The sequence below is a fragment of the Ranitomeya variabilis genome, chromosome 1 (genome assembly GCF_051348905.1).
Source record: "Ranitomeya variabilis isolate aRanVar5 chromosome 1, aRanVar5.hap1, whole genome shotgun sequence".
Lineage (NCBI taxonomy): Eukaryota > Metazoa > Chordata > Amphibia > Anura > Dendrobatidae > Ranitomeya > Ranitomeya variabilis.
In genome coordinates, this window is record NC_135232.1 from 945818763 (window position 1) to 945837741 (window position 18979).

The 18979-nt window shown below is 44.6% G+C and overlaps 1 protein-coding gene across 4 annotated transcripts in view; it reads right to left on the reverse strand.

Moving 5' to 3' along the window:
* The window catches only part of TBC1D9 (TBC1 domain family member 9), a 113569-nt gene that overhangs the window by 5163 nt on the left and 89427 nt on the right, over positions 1–18979 (reverse strand). For 2 of the 4 annotated variants that reach the window (XM_077279236.1, XM_077279235.1), the window contains exons 15-20: positions 18638–18706; positions 14595–14835; positions 12995–13060; positions 12705–12788; positions 767–841; positions 546–646 (exon numbers count right to left, since the gene is read on the reverse strand). In XM_077279236.1, coding sequence (XP_077135351.1) covers positions 546–646; positions 767–841; positions 12705–12788; positions 12995–13060; positions 14595–14835; positions 18638–18706 — 636 coding nt within the window. The remainder of the gene's footprint in view (positions 1–545; positions 647–766; positions 842–12704; positions 12789–12994; positions 13061–14594; positions 14836–18637; positions 18707–18979) is intronic. The other 2 variants (XM_077279238.1, XM_077279237.1) reach the window with 1 other exon arrangement.

An 18979-nucleotide genomic window follows, 5' to 3' on the forward strand; every position in this document is an offset into this window, starting at 1 on the left:
TTGTTAGTGTAGCTTTCCTCATAGATGGCATAGCTCTCTGGTCCACAACAAGGAGGAGCGTGTGTCCTGACCTGTCCATCACCCTCCCCAATTGTAAATCTCTTCCGCTGTTATCCAATTAGAGGCCACTATGGACAGTTTTGTTGATGCTTCTCTACTTCCTGCCATTTTTGAGGACCATAAAGCTGTGCAGTCTGTGAGGAAAGTGAAGGTGGGGAACCTGTAATACTTATACACTAATAAAGGCCATAAAATTACGTCCCCAACACATCTATTAAATTAATGTGGACAACCCCTTTAAGTATACTGAGTAAGTTTTCCGTTTGAGCGAAAATATGAGTTGCAGCAAGGCCTTACTTCACTCAACTTGCCTAATACCAGGGTACTGGGATACAGTAAAGTTGGCATCTCACTGGCACCCAGGACGTGCCCTGCAAACTGGCCTCTAGATACGCACCTAGCTAACATACATTTTAGTCAGTTATACATGTAAAGAAGTATAAGTAGAATAATGGTAACATACAAGCTTGGCATCAAGGCAATACCTGATTTAACTTGGGTAATTCTGCAGCGACTTTTTGCCTAGACCGGTTTTCTTGTGCCCACAACCGGAGATAATTTCGGTTATCGTGTCTTGTTTTCCTAACTAATAAAAGAAAAAGCAATAGTTAACATATTAAGTAATATGAAAGTTCCAGTCACAATAATCACATGTTACTGTTCCCACTACAAGCACAACACAGACACTGTGAGCACTAGGCGTTACCTTTAGCCTTTTTAAGACTGACGGCAACAAAGCCTTCTTCTGTCCTTTTCTGGCTTCTCAACTCAATTGCAGCAACTTAAGGACAACACAGGAAATGAAGAAACATCTCTTAGATGTTTGCTGCAGCAAATCGCAAATGATATCTCACTACCGTCGCAAATACGCAGTAACTGCATTGTATTGTAACCGATGTCTTTGTAGTGTAACGTTAAACACAGTTCTGCACGAATCAGTGGCATACCTACCATAGGGACAGACCATACAACTGCTATGGAGGAGTGCGTAACAGGAGGTCTAGCACTGAGCAGAAAAAAACTGCCATAACAGGAAGAGGGTTTTTGGAAAAAATGTGGTCAATTTAAAAAGCGCTATTGCTATAGAGCACACTGCAATAGATTTGTGGTGAACAAACCTTTTATTGAACCACCATAGCGCTCCTTAAATTGACCACATTTTTTCCCAAAAAAACATTTACTTTCCCCTTGAGGGATTGTGGCTGGAGCAGCTTGGGGCCATAGAGCTCATCTCCAGGCAACAGGACCTGAAGTGACGTCACATCCTGTGAAGCAACATCACGTGACTGCATCTTGGGCCCACGTGACCAGACCAGGAAGCACAGGAGCGGTCCTGGAGCAACAGAGCAGGATTGCACGGAGAGGTCCGCTACCGGAGTTGTGCAGGGGTGCACAACCCTTCCAGGTGAGAGGCTAATCCCCCCCACCTTCCATTGCAACATCCCAATCACACCACCGGGTGCTTCTCATGCTGCGCTCTTCCATGTTTATTGTCTTACATAACAGGAAGCTGTAGCCACCACTAGAGGGGCTCAGGCATACCTCCCACCTCAGAAACATAGGAATGAGGGACACATATAGCAGCAAGCCTAATTAGTGTTAGTGTGCAGCAGCACATGATACCCTAATTCCCACCAGCCACATAGTATGAGGGCTCCACAACTACCCATAAACAGAATTATGTCGTCAATCACTGAGACAGTGTCATATCCTCATTTGCACGTGTGTCCTGCCCCTCTGTGACCAAGTTGCGCTCTCCTGCCTATCATGTGATTTTAAAAGGTCATATGACTAAAAGTTCCTTCAGCCTTTACCCCAGACTGAACTATTGAGCGTGGATCTGAGAATTCCTTCCACTGTATCTGTGTAGGGACGTTCCCCCGACCTATCAGGACACCTACCCAAATTCGGGACTGTCCCACTGGATCTGGAATGATTGGGAGATTTGGCGCAGGGAATGATGCTTTGTAGAGCTTATATTGTGTGTAATATACAGTCAAAATGTATCCTTGCTGCTGGATTTTGTACACTTTCCCTAGTGGTGGTTGCACTGAACCAGACTTCCTTAGATATTTAGATTACAATATTGTGCTTAAAAAAAACGCTTTTTGCTCAACTCAACTAGAAGTGTAATATTTTTAAGGTCAACTACCACCTTTACAATAGAGCTTTTATGAACCTTCATCAGGACAAAGCTATCAGTTTCAGGTGTTTTTATCATGGCGTTCCATAAGCCATAGACATTTCATTTTTCAGTCGACATAGCCATACAAGGATTGTTTATTATGGGGTAAATTTTATTTCTCTAAGCTACTGCTAGAAGAACTTTTTTTCAATTCTCCCCCAAAGAAAAATATATGATCCATTACACAAAAAAAAAATAAAAAAGGGATCTTATTTTACAGTGTTTATCTTGTGGTAAAAATGACAAAATTACCTTTATTCTCCGGATCAGTGCAATACCAAGATTGTTAAATTCGTACTTTTGTGCAATAAAATACATTTATCGAAAATCATTTGTTTTGTTGCCATATTCTGAGAGCTACAACTTATTTTTGTATTGACAGAGTTAGATGAGGGGTTTTCATTGGCACAGTTTTGAGATGTTTTTAGCAATTTTTATTCCAATATTTTGGAAGGCTGACAAAAGAAAAATAGTGTTTTAACTACACTGCATTAAACATTATTATGCAAATTGGATTTAAGTGTATTAAAGATGTAATTTTTTTGTTTTTAAATAAACTCATCTATGGTATTGAGTCTCAGGGACCTTTGGATTACTGAAATCAATCTATCATAATTAGTTTGCCTAGTGAGCCCAATTCAAGGAAAACTACTTAAGAAGGACGTTCTACATCATTAAGGAGGCCACAAGTTTCAAGAAAGAAAGAAATAGGATTGCTCTGATGCTGAAAAGCGACAAATAGTGCAATGCCTTGGACAAGGTATGAATACATTAGATATGTCTCGAAAACTTAAGTGAAGGTGTTAAAATAACATTGGCAAAGTATATAACAAGGTTACCGTATATTCTCGAGTATAAGCCGAGATTTTCAGCCCAAATTTTTGGGCTGAAAGTGCCCCTCTCGGCTTATACTCGAGTCACGGTCGGCGGCAGGGTCAGCGGGTGAGGGGGAGAGAGGACTGTCGCATACTCACCTAGTCCCGGCGCTCCCCCTGCCTGTCACAATGTCTTCGGGTGCCGCAGCTCTTCCCCTGTTCAGCGGTCACGTGGGACCGCTCATTAAAGTTATGAATATGGACTCCACTTCCATAGGGGTGGAGCCGCATATTCATTTCTCTAATCAGCGGTGCCAGTGACCGCTGACAGAGGAAGAGCTGCGGCACCCGAAGACAGTGTGACAGGCAGGGGGAGCGCCAGGAGCGCCGGGGCTAGGTGAGTATTTTATATTCACCTGTCCACGTTCCAACCGCCGGGCGCCGCTCTGTCTTCCCGTCCTCTGGCTCTGACTGTTCAGGTCAGAGGGCGCGATGACGCATATAGTGTGCGCGCCGCCCTCTGCCTGAACAGTCAGTGCGGAGAGACGCCGGGACGGGACGCTGAGGAGCTGCAAGCATGAGAGGTGAGTATGTGTTGTTTTTTTTTATTGCAGCAGCAGCATTATATATGGCACAGATTTATATGTAGCATCTATGGGGCCATAATGAACAGTGCAGAGCATATACAGTATGGCACAGCTTTATAAGGAGCATCTATGGGGCCATAATGAACGGTGCAGAGCATATATGGCACAGCTTTATAAGGAGCATATATGGGGCCATAATGAACAGCGCAGAGCATTATATATGGCACAGCTTTATAAGGAGCATCTATGGGGCAATAATGAACAGTGCAGAGCATATAAGGCACAGCTTTATAAGGAGCATATATGGGGCCATAATGAACAGCGCAGAGCATTATATATGGCACAGCTTTATAAGGAGCATCTATGGGGCAATAATGAACAGTGCAGAGCATATAAGGCACATCTTTATAAGGAGCATCTATGGGGCCATAATGAACAGTGCAGAGCATTGTATATGGCACAGCTTTATATGGAGCATCTATGGGGCAATAATGAACAGTGCAGAGCATATATGGCACTGCTTTATAAGGAGCATCTATGGGGCAATAATGAACAGTGCAGAGCATATATGGCACTGCTTTATAAGGAGCATCTATGGGTCCATAATGAACAGTGCAGAGCATATATGGCACAGCTTTATAAGGAGCATCTATGGGGCAATAATGAACAGTGCAGAGCATATATGGCACTGCTTTATAAGGAGCATCTATGGGGCAATAATGAACAGTGCAGAGCATATATGGCACTGCTTTATAAGGAGCATCTATGGGGCCATAATGAACAGTGCAGAGCATATATGGCACAGCTTTATAAGGAGCATTTATGGGGCAATAATGAACGCTATAGAGCATATATGGCACAGCTTTATAAGGAGCATCTAGGGGGCCATAATTAACAGTGCAGAGCATTGTATATGGCACAGCTTTATAAGGAGCATCTATGGGGCCATAATGAACGGTGCAGAGCATTATATATGGCACAGCTTTATAAGGAGCATCTATGGGGCCATAATGAACGGTGCAGAGCATTGTATATGACACAGCTTTATATGGAGCATCTATGGGGCCATAATGAACGGTGCAGAGCATTCTATATGGCACAGCTATATATGGAGCATCTATGGGGCAATAATCAACGGTATGGAGCATTATATATGGCACAGCTTTATATGGAACCTCCTTTGGGGCAATAATGAACGGTATGGAGCATCTATTTTTATTTTTGAAATTCACCGGTAGCTGCTGTATTTTCCGCCCTAGGCTTATACTCGAGTCAATAAGTTTTCCCAGTTTTTTGTGGCAAAATTAGGGGGGTCGGCTTATACTCGGGTCAGCTTATACTCGAGTATATACGGTATATCAAGGTGATAATATAAGTAAGGGGTTTATGGGCCACCCACTATCCCGTCATTTTTTGGATAAACACAACTGTTCCTGCCGTGGAGTCTCTTTTTGGGGTATCCAGGTGGTTCAATGTATTTCCCGAAGAGGAGATTATTTAAAAGCAATGTCAAGGGTGGAGTCCAGGTGGATATTCACCTTGGACAGCCTAGCCCCGATTGGTCTAAATCAAGAAATAGAACTGTATGCATTTTAGTCGCCCCTCTCTTCTGTAATTGCGTTGTTTAGATTAACCTACATGATAAAACGTGGGTACTGGGACACTAGTGGAGAGCAATGACTATACACACATAAATCTCCGCATTTAAAATGGTCAATGGGTGGAAAGCGTAAGAAGACGCGCGCGGGGGGGGGGGGGGGGGGCACAAATGGTGCATATCTATATATATAATTGTCTAAGGGTTTTTCCGTCTGTCTGTCTGTCTGTGTCTGTCTGTCTGTCCTGGAAATCCCGCGTCTCTGATTGGTCGAGGCCGCCAGGCCTCGACCAATCAGAGACGGGCACAGCATGGCGACGATGATGTCATAAAGGTTGCCTCGACCAATCAGCGACGGGCACAGTCTGCCGCCAGGCCTCGACCAATCAGCGATGGGCACAGTATCGACGTAGATGTCATAATGGTTGCCATGGCGACGATGATTTCATAAAGGTTGCTTCGACCAATCAGCGACGGGCACAGTCTGCCGCAAATTCTGGAATCATCATTGTCCATATACTACGGGGACATGCATATTCTAGAATACCCGATGCATTAGAATCGGGCCACAGTCTAGTATATCTTCTTCTATCTATATATATATATAATTGTCTAAGGGTTTTTCCGTCTGTCTGTCTGTCCTGGAAATCCTGGCCTGGCGGCCTTGACCAATCAGAGACGGGCACAGCATGGCGACGATGATGTCATAACTAGATTGTGGCCCGATTCTAACGCATCGGGTATTCTAGAATATGCATGTCCCCGTAGTATATGGACAATGATTTCAGAATTCGCGGCAGACTGTGCCCGTCGCTGATTGGTCGAGGCAACCTTTATGACATCGTCACCATGGCAACCATTATGACATCTACGTCAATACTGTGCCCGTCGCTGATTGGTCGAGGCCGCCAGAGATGTGGGATTTCCATTATGACATCATTGTCGCCATGCTGTGCCCGTCTCTGATTGGTCGAGGCCTGGCGGCCTCGACCAAACAGAGACGCGGGATTTCCAGGACAGACAGACAGACGGAAAAACCCTTAGACAATTATATATATAGACTAGACTGTGGCCCGATTCTAACGCATCGGGTATTCTAGAATATGCATGTCCCCGTAGTATATGGACAATGATGATTCCAGAATTCGCGGCAGACTGTGCCCGTCGCTGATTGGTCGAGGCAACCTTTATGACATCATCGTCGCCATGGCAACCATTATGACATCTACGTCGATACTGTGCCCATCGCTGATTGGTCGAGGCCTGGCGGCCTCGACCAATCAGACGCAGGATTTTTATTATGACATCATCGTTGCCATGCTGTGCCCGTCTCTGATTGGTCGAGGCCTGGCGGCCTCAACCAATCAGAGAGGCGGGATTTCCAGGACAGACAGACAGACAGACAGAAAGACAGACAGACCAATCAGCGACGGGCACAGTATCGACGTAGATGTCATAATGGTTCCCATGGCGACGATGATGTCATAAAGGTTGCCTCGACCAATCAGCGACGGGCACAGTCTGCCGCGACTTCTGGAATCATCATTGTCCATATACTACGGGGACATGCATATTCTAGAATACCCGATGCATTAGAATCGGGCCACAGTCTAGTATATATATATCTATCTATATATATAATTGTCTAAGGGTTTATCTGTCTGTCTGTCTGTCTGTCTGTCCTGGAAATCCCGCCTCTCTGATTGGTCGAGGCCGCCAGGCCAGAGACGGGCACAGCATGGCGACGATGATGTCATAATGGAATTCCACATCTCTGGCGGCCTCGACCAATCAGCGACGGGCACAGTATCGACGTAGATGTCATAATGGTTGCCATGGTGATGATGATGTCATAAAGGTTGCCTCGACCAATCAGCGACGGGCACAGTCTGCCGCGAATTCTGGAATCATTGTCCATATACTACGGGGACATGCATATTCTAGAATACCCGATGCGTTAGAATCGGGCCACAATCTAGTATATATATATATATATATATATATATATATATATATATATATATATATGTTTTTGAACTCTACTTCCCAGTAATACATAGGGTATCTTAATTGTATATATATATATAAATTATAAAAAAATTTGAGTAACGTGAACAACTTTATGTGCACTTTCCTCATGTGCCATAATGGCCATAAGGGCTGTTCATTTATTTAATTCCGTTTGGAATTTCCCCTTCGTATTTATTATTTTGTATCCATTATTGTTTATATTTCTTTTAATTTCTAGACATTTCTATTTCCTATATTTTTTCTAATTTTAAGATATGGAAACATGGGGAGATCTATATAACCAGGTATTTTTTAATTCACATTCTAAACGTAACCAATTTTATCAATTTAATTTTACTTTTTACCAATAAAAGATGTTTTTAGCATTAATAAAATGTTCTATTTTTATATTTACTTTTAGTTGTAATACACATATAACAACCGGTCCACGGAAGATGCCTATTTTCTTCATCCTTGCACAAAATGTAGAGGAACTTGAATGAGCTATTCAAATACGGTAAGTTCAAACCACAAACCTACAAATTGAGGCCAGCATAATGAGAGTCATAGTTAAAATTGAATCACTACTGCTATAATTGAATTACTATCAGTAATTAGCTTATTTAGAACGCATACCATCCTGAGCCAGTGGCAACACATATCGGTGCTACATCGGGGTCTGCATTTCAATTCACCTTATAGGGCAGGCAGCTATAAACAATAACAACCTGGCAGCCTCAGCCCCATTTACAGATCACTGATTAACAACCAATGGTTCCTGTGTGTGACTAATCAGTGAAGTGATTATCAGGCTATTTAAGGATGGGCTTTCACACTTGAGACATAGCCCTGACGAAGAGGGGAGTTACCCCTCGAAACGCGTTGGCAGCTTGTCTCTCTAGCACACCCGTCCCTGCTTTTTGTGAAGTCACACTAGCTCCGCCCCCATCTCGGCACCGCGTCCTCAGCGTTGCTTCCGGCCGGGGCACGCGAGGCGTTGGTACCTTCCCGCCACTCACTGGGACGTTACCGTCCAGGAACCTCGGCCCCAGGCACTGACCACACCACAACCCGCTGAGCTAATTGAGTGTTGCCACTGGCACCGCATCCAGAGGATTACCTTGCCATCTTCACCGCATGTATTTTTCTAAGTAGGATTTGGTGAGTGCCAGTTGATTTCCATTGATACTGCTGCAATTAATGTGGTAATCAATAACCCAATGATTTAAAGTACTATCAGCATTTTTTGCTCTATTTTTTGCTTTATCTATTTATCAGCATTTGGTTTACCACACCGTGGAAAGAGAATCGCTCAACCCCACATAGTAACACTCCAGGTGCAGCCTATATGGTCTCATAAGAGGAGTAAGTGTATTCAACAAATATCCTTGATAATTTAGTTGCACGGCCCAAATAATATACCGACCTCCTGTATATTTTACCTTTCAGTAAATCGCTGTAATCGGGTGCAACCCTTTACTCATTAGGGTCCCCACACAACACAAAAACAGCCATAATAGAAGTAAGTTTATTGATTTTTCAGCCTGAGTTTAGCGCAGTGGTTTGCAGTATTATTATTTAGTCGGTAATATTTTTTAACAGTGTCTTGCACAGAACCTGTTTTAACCACCTGCGGCTTCTGGGGCCTCCACCTTATCCTTTCAGGTGATTAAGCGCCAGTGTATATACATTTTATAATCCAAGTTATACATACACTGTGTTCCAAATTACTATGCAAATTGGATTTAAGTGTCAAAGATTTAATTGTTTTGTTTTTGAAATAAACTCGTGGATGGGATTGTGTCTCAGGGCTCAATGCATCACTGAAATCAATCTTAAACACATGTGATAATTGGTTTTCCAGGTGATTCTAATTAAAAGAAAACTACTTAAAAATGATGTTCCACATTATTAAGCAGGTCACAGGTTTCAAGTAACATGGGAAAGAAAAAGGATCTCTCTGCTGCTGAAAAGCATCAAATAGTGCAATGCCTTGGTGAAGGGATGAAAACATTACAAATTTCCCGAAAACTTAAGCGTGATCATCGTACTGTTAAGAGATTTGTGGCTGAATCTGAGCACAGACATGTTTGTGCTGATAAAGGCATAATGAGGAAAATTTCTGCCAGGCAAGTTCATTGGATTAAGAGAGCAGCTGCTAAAAAGCCATTACAAAGCAGCAAACAGATATTTGAAGCTGCTGGTGCCTCTGGAGTCCCTCGAACCTCAAGGTGTAGGCTCCTTCAAAGGCTTGCTGTGGTGCATAAACCTACTATTCGGCCACCCTTAAACAGTGTTCACAAGCAGAAATGGTGGCATTGGGCCCACAAATATATGAAGACTAATTTCCAAACAGTCTTGTTTACAGATGAGCAATGAGCAACACTGGATGGTCCAAATGAATGGAGTAGTGGTTGGTGGATGGCCACCATGTCCCAACAAGGCTGCAATGTGAGCAAGGAGGTGGAGGAGTCATGTTTTGGGCCGGAATCATGGAGAAACAGCTGGTAGGGCCCCTTAAGGTTCCTGAAGGTGTGAAAATGACCTCTGCAAAGTATACTGTATAGAGTTTCTGACTGACAACTTTCTTCCATGGTATAAAAAGCAGAAATGTGCCTTCAGGAGCAAAATCATCTTCATGCATGACAATGCACCATCTCATGCTGCAAAGAATACCTCTGGGTCATTGGCTGCTATGGGCATAAAAGGAGATAAACTCATGGTGTGGCCACCATCTTCCCCTGACCTCAACCCTATAGAGAACCTTTGGAGTATCATCAAGCAAAAGATCTATGAGGGTGGGAGGCAGTTCACATCAAAACAGCAGCTCTGGGAGGCTATTCTGGCTTCATGCAAAGAAATACAAGCAGAAACTCTCCAAAAACTCACAAGTTCAATGGATGCAAGAATTGTGAAGGTGATATCAAAGAAGGGTTCCTATGGTAACATGTAACTTGGCCTGTTAGGATGTTTTGGAGTTACCGTATATACTCGAGTATAAGCCGACCCGAGTATAAGCCGACCCCCCTAATTTTGCCACAAAAAACTGGGAAAACTTATTGACTCGAGCATAAGCCTAGGGTGGAAAATGCAGCAGGTACCGGTGAATTTCAAAATTAGAAATAGATACTCCATACCATTCATTATGGCCCCATAGATGCTCCACATAAAGCTGTGCCATATATAATGCTCTGCACCGTTGCCCCATAGATACTTTACATAAAGCTGTGCCATATATACAATGCTCTGCACCGTTGCCCCATAGATAGCTGTGCCATATATATAATGCTCTGCACCGTTGCCCCATAGCTGTGCCATATAGTGCTCTGCACCATTGCCCCATAGCTGTGCCATATAGTGCTCTGCACCGTTGCCCCATAGCTCTGCCATATAGTGCTCTGCACCGTTGCCTCATAGCTGTGCCATATAGTGCTCTGCACCGTTGCCCCATAGCTGTGCCATATAGTGCTCTGCACCGTTGCCCCATAGCTGTGCCATATAGTGCTCTGCACCGTTGCCCCATAGCTGTGCCATATAGTGCTCTGCACCGTTGCCCCATAGCTGTGCCATATAGTGCTCTGCACCATTGCCCCATAGATAGCTGTGCCATATAGTGCTCTGCACCGTTGCCCCATAGCTGTGCCATATAGTGCTTTGCACCGTTGCCCCATAGCTGTGCCATATAGTGCTCTGCACCGTTGCCCCATAGCTGTGCCATATAGTGCTCTGCACCGTTGCCCCATAGCTCTGCCATATAGTGCTCTGCACCATTGCCCCATAGCTGTGCCATATAGTGCTCTGCACCGTTGCCTCATAGCTGTGCCATATAGTGCTCTGCACCGTTGCCCCATAGCTGTGCCATATAGTGCTCTGCACCGTTGCCCCATAGCTCTGCCATATAGTGCTCTGCACCATTGCCCCATAGATAGCTGTGCCATATAGTGCTCTGCACCGTTGCCTCATAGCTGTGCCATATAGTGCTCTGCACCGTTGCCCCATAGCTGTGCCATATAGTGCTCTGCACCGTTGCCCCATAGCTGTGCCATATAGTGCTCTACTAAGTTGCCCCATAGCTCTGCCATATAGTGCTCTGCACCGTTGCCCCATAGCTGTGCCATATAGTGCTCTGCACAGTTGCCCCATAGCTGTGCCATATAATGCTCTGCACCGTTGCCCCATAGCTCTGCCATATAGTGCTCTGCACCATTGCCCCATAGATGCTCCACATAAATCTGTGCTACTGCAATAAAAAAAAAAAAAAAACACATACTCACCTCTCTTGCTTGCAGCTCCTCGGCGCCATCTTCCCGGCGTCTCTCCGCACTGACTGATCAGGCAGAGGTCGGCGCGCACACTATATGCGTCATCGCGCCCTCTGACCTGCACAGTCAGTGCAGAGAGACGCCGGGAAGATGGCGCGGCGCCCGGCGTGTGGAACGCGGACAGGTGAATATGTAATACTTACCTGCTCCCGGCGTCCCGCTCCTTCCCCCTGCCTGTCTTCGGTGCCGCAGCCTCTTTCTCTATCAGCGGTCACCGGCACCGCTTCATTAGAGAAATGAATAGGCGGCTCTGCCCCTATGGGAGGTGGAGCAGCCTATTCATTTCTCTAATGAGCGGTCCCACGTGACCACTCAGGGGAAGAGGCTGCGGCACCCGGAGACAGTGGGACGTGCAGGGGGGGGCGCCAGGAGCCCCGGAAGCAGGTAAGTATATGACAGTGCTCACCCGCCGACCCCACCACCGATCATGACTCGAGTATAAGCCGAGAGGGGCACTTTCAGACCAAAAATTTGGGCTGAAAATCTCGGCTTATATTCGAGTATATACGGTAAATAGCTTTTTTGTTCAGTGAATGTGACCTCCTAATGCTGCAAATTCCACAAATGAGCATTTTCAGTTCTTTAAAACATATCAAATGTTTAGAAATTCTACTGTGCCTAATAATTTGGAACAGTGCATTTTAAGTTTTTATTCATTTTGGAGATTATACTGTTATCATTGGGAGGTTTATTCAATAAAATTCGATGTATAATCTAACGGGTGATGACTTTTATTAGACTGACTGTCATTTGCACCAACCATTTAGGAAAATCAGATAAAAATGTCATTTGCATAATAATTTGGAACATAGTGTATAGGTTACTAACAGTCCACTTCTGTGTGCTCTACAATCGCTACATATAAATCCAAACATGCACTGTGTATACAGAATAGGAAGAACTCACAGTGCTTCCTCCTCTGGACCCAGTGATCATTTGATTTTTGAGTGTAGAGAGGGAGCAGGGGCTACTGGGTCTTAACAGACCCAGGTCAGCATTGCAATTCAGCCAAGAGGTTGAATTTACCCTGTAATTTGGGCTAATATACCAGCCCTAGTTACAGGGTGTGGTCAACATCAACCTGAGGTTGTAATAGCAGCAAATCTGCTTACATAGATGATGGCATACCTTGGCTACACTCAGGTGCGATGTCTTCAAAGTACTGTGCGGCCTCAAAAGCAGAATCTGGTTCTTCTTGGTCTGGAGACAGGTCTGAAAAGGTCAATAAGGTGTTATCATATCACTATATAGGTTAAAGGTCTGTGGATTCAACATTTCAAACAGTTTAGTCATCCCTATAAAGCAAGAATTAATGTACAAGCGTTGTAAACCTTGATCTTATCGGCAGTCATTTCTATCTACGTATACCAGAAACGTGTGAGGGCTGATGTAATGCTCAATAGATCTGAGGAACTCACCAGGCAATATGTGCATTCTGTACAACAGCTTCAGCTTTTCTGTGAGGTCACCATGGCAGGCTGCACCTGAGGACATAAATACCGCATTACCACACTAGGCTGATCCGTTACGGCAGTAAATCTGGTATCAGATCAGAGTTCCTCCCTGCTACTTACTTACAGATGCACCAGGGTGGACTAACCACTAGACATTGTGCGCACCACAATAACTCACACTACTTTGCACAGTGTCTGCTCTCCGAGTGCTCCTGGTGCATATATCATATGTACCAATAGGCTCTAGTGATGAGCTAATGTGCTCGGATTACGTCTTATCCAAGCATGCTCAGGTGTTATCAGAGTATCTGGTAGTGCTCGTCTATTATGTTCCAGTCCCTGTGGCTGCATGATTTCTGGTTGTTAGACAGCCTCAACATGTGGGAACTTCCTGTTCGTTAGGGAATCCCCACATGTGCTGCCTAACAGCCAAGAATCATGCAGCCACAGGAACTCGAACATAATATACCAGAACTCCCAGATAGTCGGATAACACCCCAGCATGCTCGGATAAGGCGTTATCCGAGCACGTTCGCTCATCACTAATAGGCTACTATTCAGCTGACCTAGAGCAAAAGAGCTTACATTTGGTCTCATTTGGTCCGGTATACTTTAGTTTAGCTTTTTACTTTATGGAATTGCCGCCTGTTGCACGATTCTATAAAGCAAAACAACAATCCCAAAACAAAAAACAGACAACACAACACATAACGATAAGAAAATTAAAACAGTATAGCACAAAGTGGGCCTGATTCACACCGGTCTTGATGAGGGGGTGGATTGAAGTCAAATCCTCCCGATTCATAGAGAGGTGCATGCCTCTTCAAAAATCTGAAGCATCTAACGAGTGATGTGCGCCTCTGTGAGTTACACCAAAAATCTCACCCCAATCAGGTACTGGAGAGAGATTTCTGGCATAGGAAATGCCATGGCTCTTCATGAATTGGATGAGCTTTGGTATTCCACCCCGCCATTCCCGCGTACCAGCACTAGACATTTTGTCAGAACTGTGAGAAACTGACATAAGAAATGGCAAAAAAGTCACAAACGTTAAGCAGTTTTGCAACTACATATATCTATCTCGGAGGTATACAGCAGAAACTGTTTCCTCCCTTGGAGACAGAGGAGTGGTGTGTGGTGTGCCAGTGGTAATGTGATGGTGGCTTCATCTGGTCTTTGTTCATCTTTCCTGCACTGATGATATGCTGCACAGATGTACATTGCTCTCAATGGCCACACATGCCAGCTCCATTGCTGATGCCAGTATTTGGCTGCAATGGACACTTAGATGTACAGCAAGTCACTGCCGCAGGGAAAGACCAGTAGGGACTGGTGGAGCATTGGTCTTGAAGCAACACTGGGGTTTGACATTTTATAATGTTTCCTGCAGGTACTTTAAATTTCTTATACTGTCACAGAGGACATGTCAGCTGAACTTGGATATGACATTTTAACTTAGGCCATTAGAAGTCACTATTATATTATTAACAAATGTAATTTATTTGATTGATTATTTTGTGTATACATCAATGTACAAAATACAATCCAACCAATAAATACTCACTTAGACCTGAAACAAACTCTCGAAAGTTGATTAAACCATCACCATTTCCATCCAGAAGCTTAAAGATGCGGAAAGCCATGATATCCATGTGTGTACCACACGCCCAAGGAAAAAGTAGGACAAACAAGCTCTTGAACTGTTGGAAGTCTATGCGGTATTGCTCAAGATAGGGCAAAGATGGGTCATGACGCTCGATGGAGCTGCTGGTACCTCCCCAGTAGCAGCTGGTCAGGTGCTCAGCCTGAAACAATACAAATTGAAGGATCATGAAAAGCCATATCAAAATAAGAGATTACATATAGTGTAAAGTAGAGTTTTAATCGATAAAGTAAGCATGCCCAAGAGTCAGAAACTATGCATTTGCTGTTCGGGTAACCATAAAAGGTAGCCCATCAAGACAAAATCAGGGGAGGAAACACAATTGGTGCAACGGCGCAGGGACCCATGAGGTAAGAGGTGAGGAGGCCCACTTCCACCTCTAAAGCAGCATATAACTTCTGTCACTGACACAAAGGTGTACATTATGATGACCTAATAGACTTCAAAGGGTGACTTCTGTGTCCACCCCTGTACAAAAATGGTAAAAACAAAGCGTGTGGTGGGACCAAATAGCTCAGCGCACCTGTCTACCTACTCGTTTTGCATCCATTTCATCCCCCTCATACTTGATTGGCGACTGTAAAGCCATAGATGTCAGAGGAGGACTTAGATAGAAAAGGGGTAAATGAGAAGATGCACGGAGCTGCTTGGCCATGCCAAGAGTGCACGGAGAGCCTGTGTTTCGTTTGTACCCTTATTTTGTGGGGACAGACTCCCTTCACCTGTTTATACAGCGTATAACAACATTTTTTCAGGACTTCTCCATGCTCTACCACCCAAAAGTTCCTCTTACAGGGAAAATGAGATGATCTTACCAAATGCAGACATCAGTATATAAAATATCCTACACTTTAACCGTCATGAGATTCTGTGTACTCTTGCACAATCCAGCCATCTGTCCTACTGATTTTGAAAGTTATCGGGGGTCCCTCTCTAACTATAGACTCCCTTCTCAATCAAAAGAAAGTAATTCAGGTCTCTGATCAATTGTGTAACTTTTGAAGTCCGTGCTTAGCAACGTTTTCCTGGCTTGACAATATATAATACAATATAAAAACTCTACCACATTGCCCCAAACCTTCTGTTGGTAATACCAGCAGGTTTTAGCCTCAAAGGAACAGACACCATATGAACTCATGGAATTCACTCAAGTTCCCCTCTACAAAGATGGCCCACCCTCGAATATTTGTGGGATCCTATACTGCTTCCCCTACAACTGTGCAAAACTGGAGTGGATGTCACTTTATTTTGTAAGAATTCTGGGCAACATATCATTCAGTGTCCAGCTGTTTTCACAAAAAAAAAAAAAGTAATTCCCTAACTCTCCTGCACAGAAATTCCAAATCCAGTATATGCTGTGTAACACACGAGGTCACTACAGCCACAAGAACAAAGACCCTAATTTAGTTTTTCATGCATTTCCTTCTTTTTAAAGTAGTTGTCCATCTAGTAAAAAAAAAAAAAAAAAAAAGTTTAAGGCTGTGTGCACACGTTCCGGATTTTTTGCTATAAAAACACGATAAAACCGCAAAAAAACGCATCCATTAAGCATCCTATTAATAGAATGCAATTTGCAATTTTTGTGCATACCGTATTTTTCGGACTATAAGACGCACCGGACCATAAGGCGCACCCCAAATTTGGGGTGAAAATTGCAGAAAAAAAGATTTTTTATAAGATGGGGGGTCCGTCTTATTGTCCGAATTTACAGTATCTTACCTGAGGGCTGGTGGTGGCAGAGCAGGGTCACAGGAGGCATGGTGGCGGCAGAGGTGGGGTGATGCGGTACGGCGTGCACCTGAGCAGGGTCCCTTCCTGCTTAGGTGGGCGACGCCACGGCCTGGTGTCCATGGGAGGGTGGCAGCAGTGGTTACCGACAGAGATGCTGGGATGAGGAGGCACAGTGAGAGGTATGGCGTGAGAGGGGTCCCTTTCCCCGGTGAGGTGATGGAAGGATCTCGTGGGCACATGGACTGGAGATGATGGAGGTAGTGGTGTACATTGTGAAGCGAGTATTCCACAGGAGCTCATATGTCTGAGTCCTTGCCGCTTCCCGGCGCTCCTCAGCGCAATAATTATTTCAGAAGCCGGTAATAAGTGAGGAGCTCCGCTACCGAGACACAGCCGCCATGACCGGACACTGCGGGAAAAGCGCCTCTGTACTGCTGCGAGCCCTGCTGGAGGCGGAGAGCCGGCCGTGCCATGCGGTGCTGAGGAGCGCCGGGAAGCGGCAAGGACTCAGACATCTGAGCGCCTGTGGAATACTCGCTTCACAATGTACACCACTACCTCCATCATCTCCAGTCCATGTGCCCACGAGATCCTTCCTGAACCTTGCTGCACCCATCCTGGGAAGCAAAAGGATGGAGTATACAGAGTCCAAAGTCCCAGTGAGGTGATGCAGCAGCCCGGTAATGCAGCAGAGCCGGGTGAATCCTGTTGATATCGGTGGGCGCGGCCATCTTCCTGAGGCCGCGCGTTCGCAGATGGAGCTCTGCTGCCCGGGGCTTCAGGAAAATGGCCGCCGCGATCCCCATCTGCGCACGCGCGGCATCCCGCGGCCATTTTCCTGAAGCCCCGGGCAGCAGAGCTCCATCTGCGAACGCGCGGCCTCAGGAAGATGGCCGCGCCCACCGATAACATCAGGATTCACCTGGCTCTGCTGCCTTACCGGGCTGCTGCATCACCTCACCGGGAAAAGGGACCCCGCTCACTGCGCCTCCTCATCTCCGTACCTCTGCTGCCACACCTCTGCCGCCGCACCTCTGCCGCCACGGTAAGCTGCATTGCGACTATTAGACGCACCCCCCATTTTCCCCCCTTTTTTTGGGGGGAAAAGTGCGTCTTGTAGTCCGAAAAATACGGTATGTTGCGGGGTTTTTTTTGCAAAAAAAAAAAACGCATCGCGGAAAAAAAAAGCAGCATGTTCATTTATTTTGCTGATTTTTCGTGGATTTCCCGCTATTTAATGCATTGGGAAGCTCCGGAAAAAACACGAAAAATCTGCACCAAAAAAACCAAACACAAAAAACGTATGCGGATTTCAGAAAAAGTCCGGTTTTGTTAAGGAAATCTCTGCAAAGAATCCTGACATGTGCACATAGCCTAAAGCTTTAAATCTACTAATAAACTGTAATTACGCACTTGCCCCGATGCCGATAGCTGTGCTTAGCTTCGGCACAGGGGGCCGCGACGTTCCCCCCCTGTGATGGTGAAGCCAGTAGTTTTTATTAATATCATTTTAGAATGCATATGACTGAGAATCTTGGCTTTAAATAAAACCCCAAAAACTGCAAGTATGGCATCACATCACATGTACGGAATGACAAATTATATATTTTTCTCATATGGGTGGTTACAAATATGGGGACGCCAAAGATATGTATTTCTTGCATGGGGTAGTTTTTATTAAATAAAAAATATATATTTAAATAAAACACAAACAAACGGTTTAAAACACTTAAAACATTTATTTTTCTTTTTGCAGAACTTTATAATCCCACAAGGGGACATGAACATACAACCCTTTCATTGCATTGATAATACACTGTATAATTTTGGTTGTACAGTGCATCATCTAACCTGTAAGGGTGTGACTGCCTGCCTATCAGGACCCATCCCCAGACATCGGATTGTCTGATGGAGGTGTCAGACATGGAATCCATTGTAGCAACAATCAGCACCTCCCGTCTCCCCCATATCCATCAGACATAACTCTACGCCCGATTGTCGGAAATCACCTGAAATTGGATGTACAGTTGAGTCCATTTATGGGAAGGGGTGAAACGGTGTTTCAGGAGAACATGCAGAGAATTTCTGTGTCTGCCTCTAACTCCTCCTCTTCCTCCATAGAACTTTATAAGCACCAACTGTCATCTTCTATCTCAGTAATGGGAAAGTCTGCATTTAATGGTCAGGGCTTTTTCCAATATCTAACTGCATACCTTAAAAAGCGCAAACAACTCTTCCAGCTCATCAACAGTAAATGCGGTGTCAGTCACAATAGTGCGGACCTAAGGATGCAGACAGAAATCCATTATCAAGCGTTATTTGCCCACAGCATAGCTACACATTATACGTAATGGCACATTACTTGTACAGAGAGCTGCATTGAAAGCAATCTCTATAGATTCCCATTACACAGCTCCTTTATAAAGCATTATTTCTCCAATCAACTCATACTTCTCCAAGATGAAGTCTGTGCTCACATTTTTAAATTTGCTGCAATAACGAAGCAAATTCAGACATGACCAGAACATGGTGGCAGTGTCTAACATCATCATCTA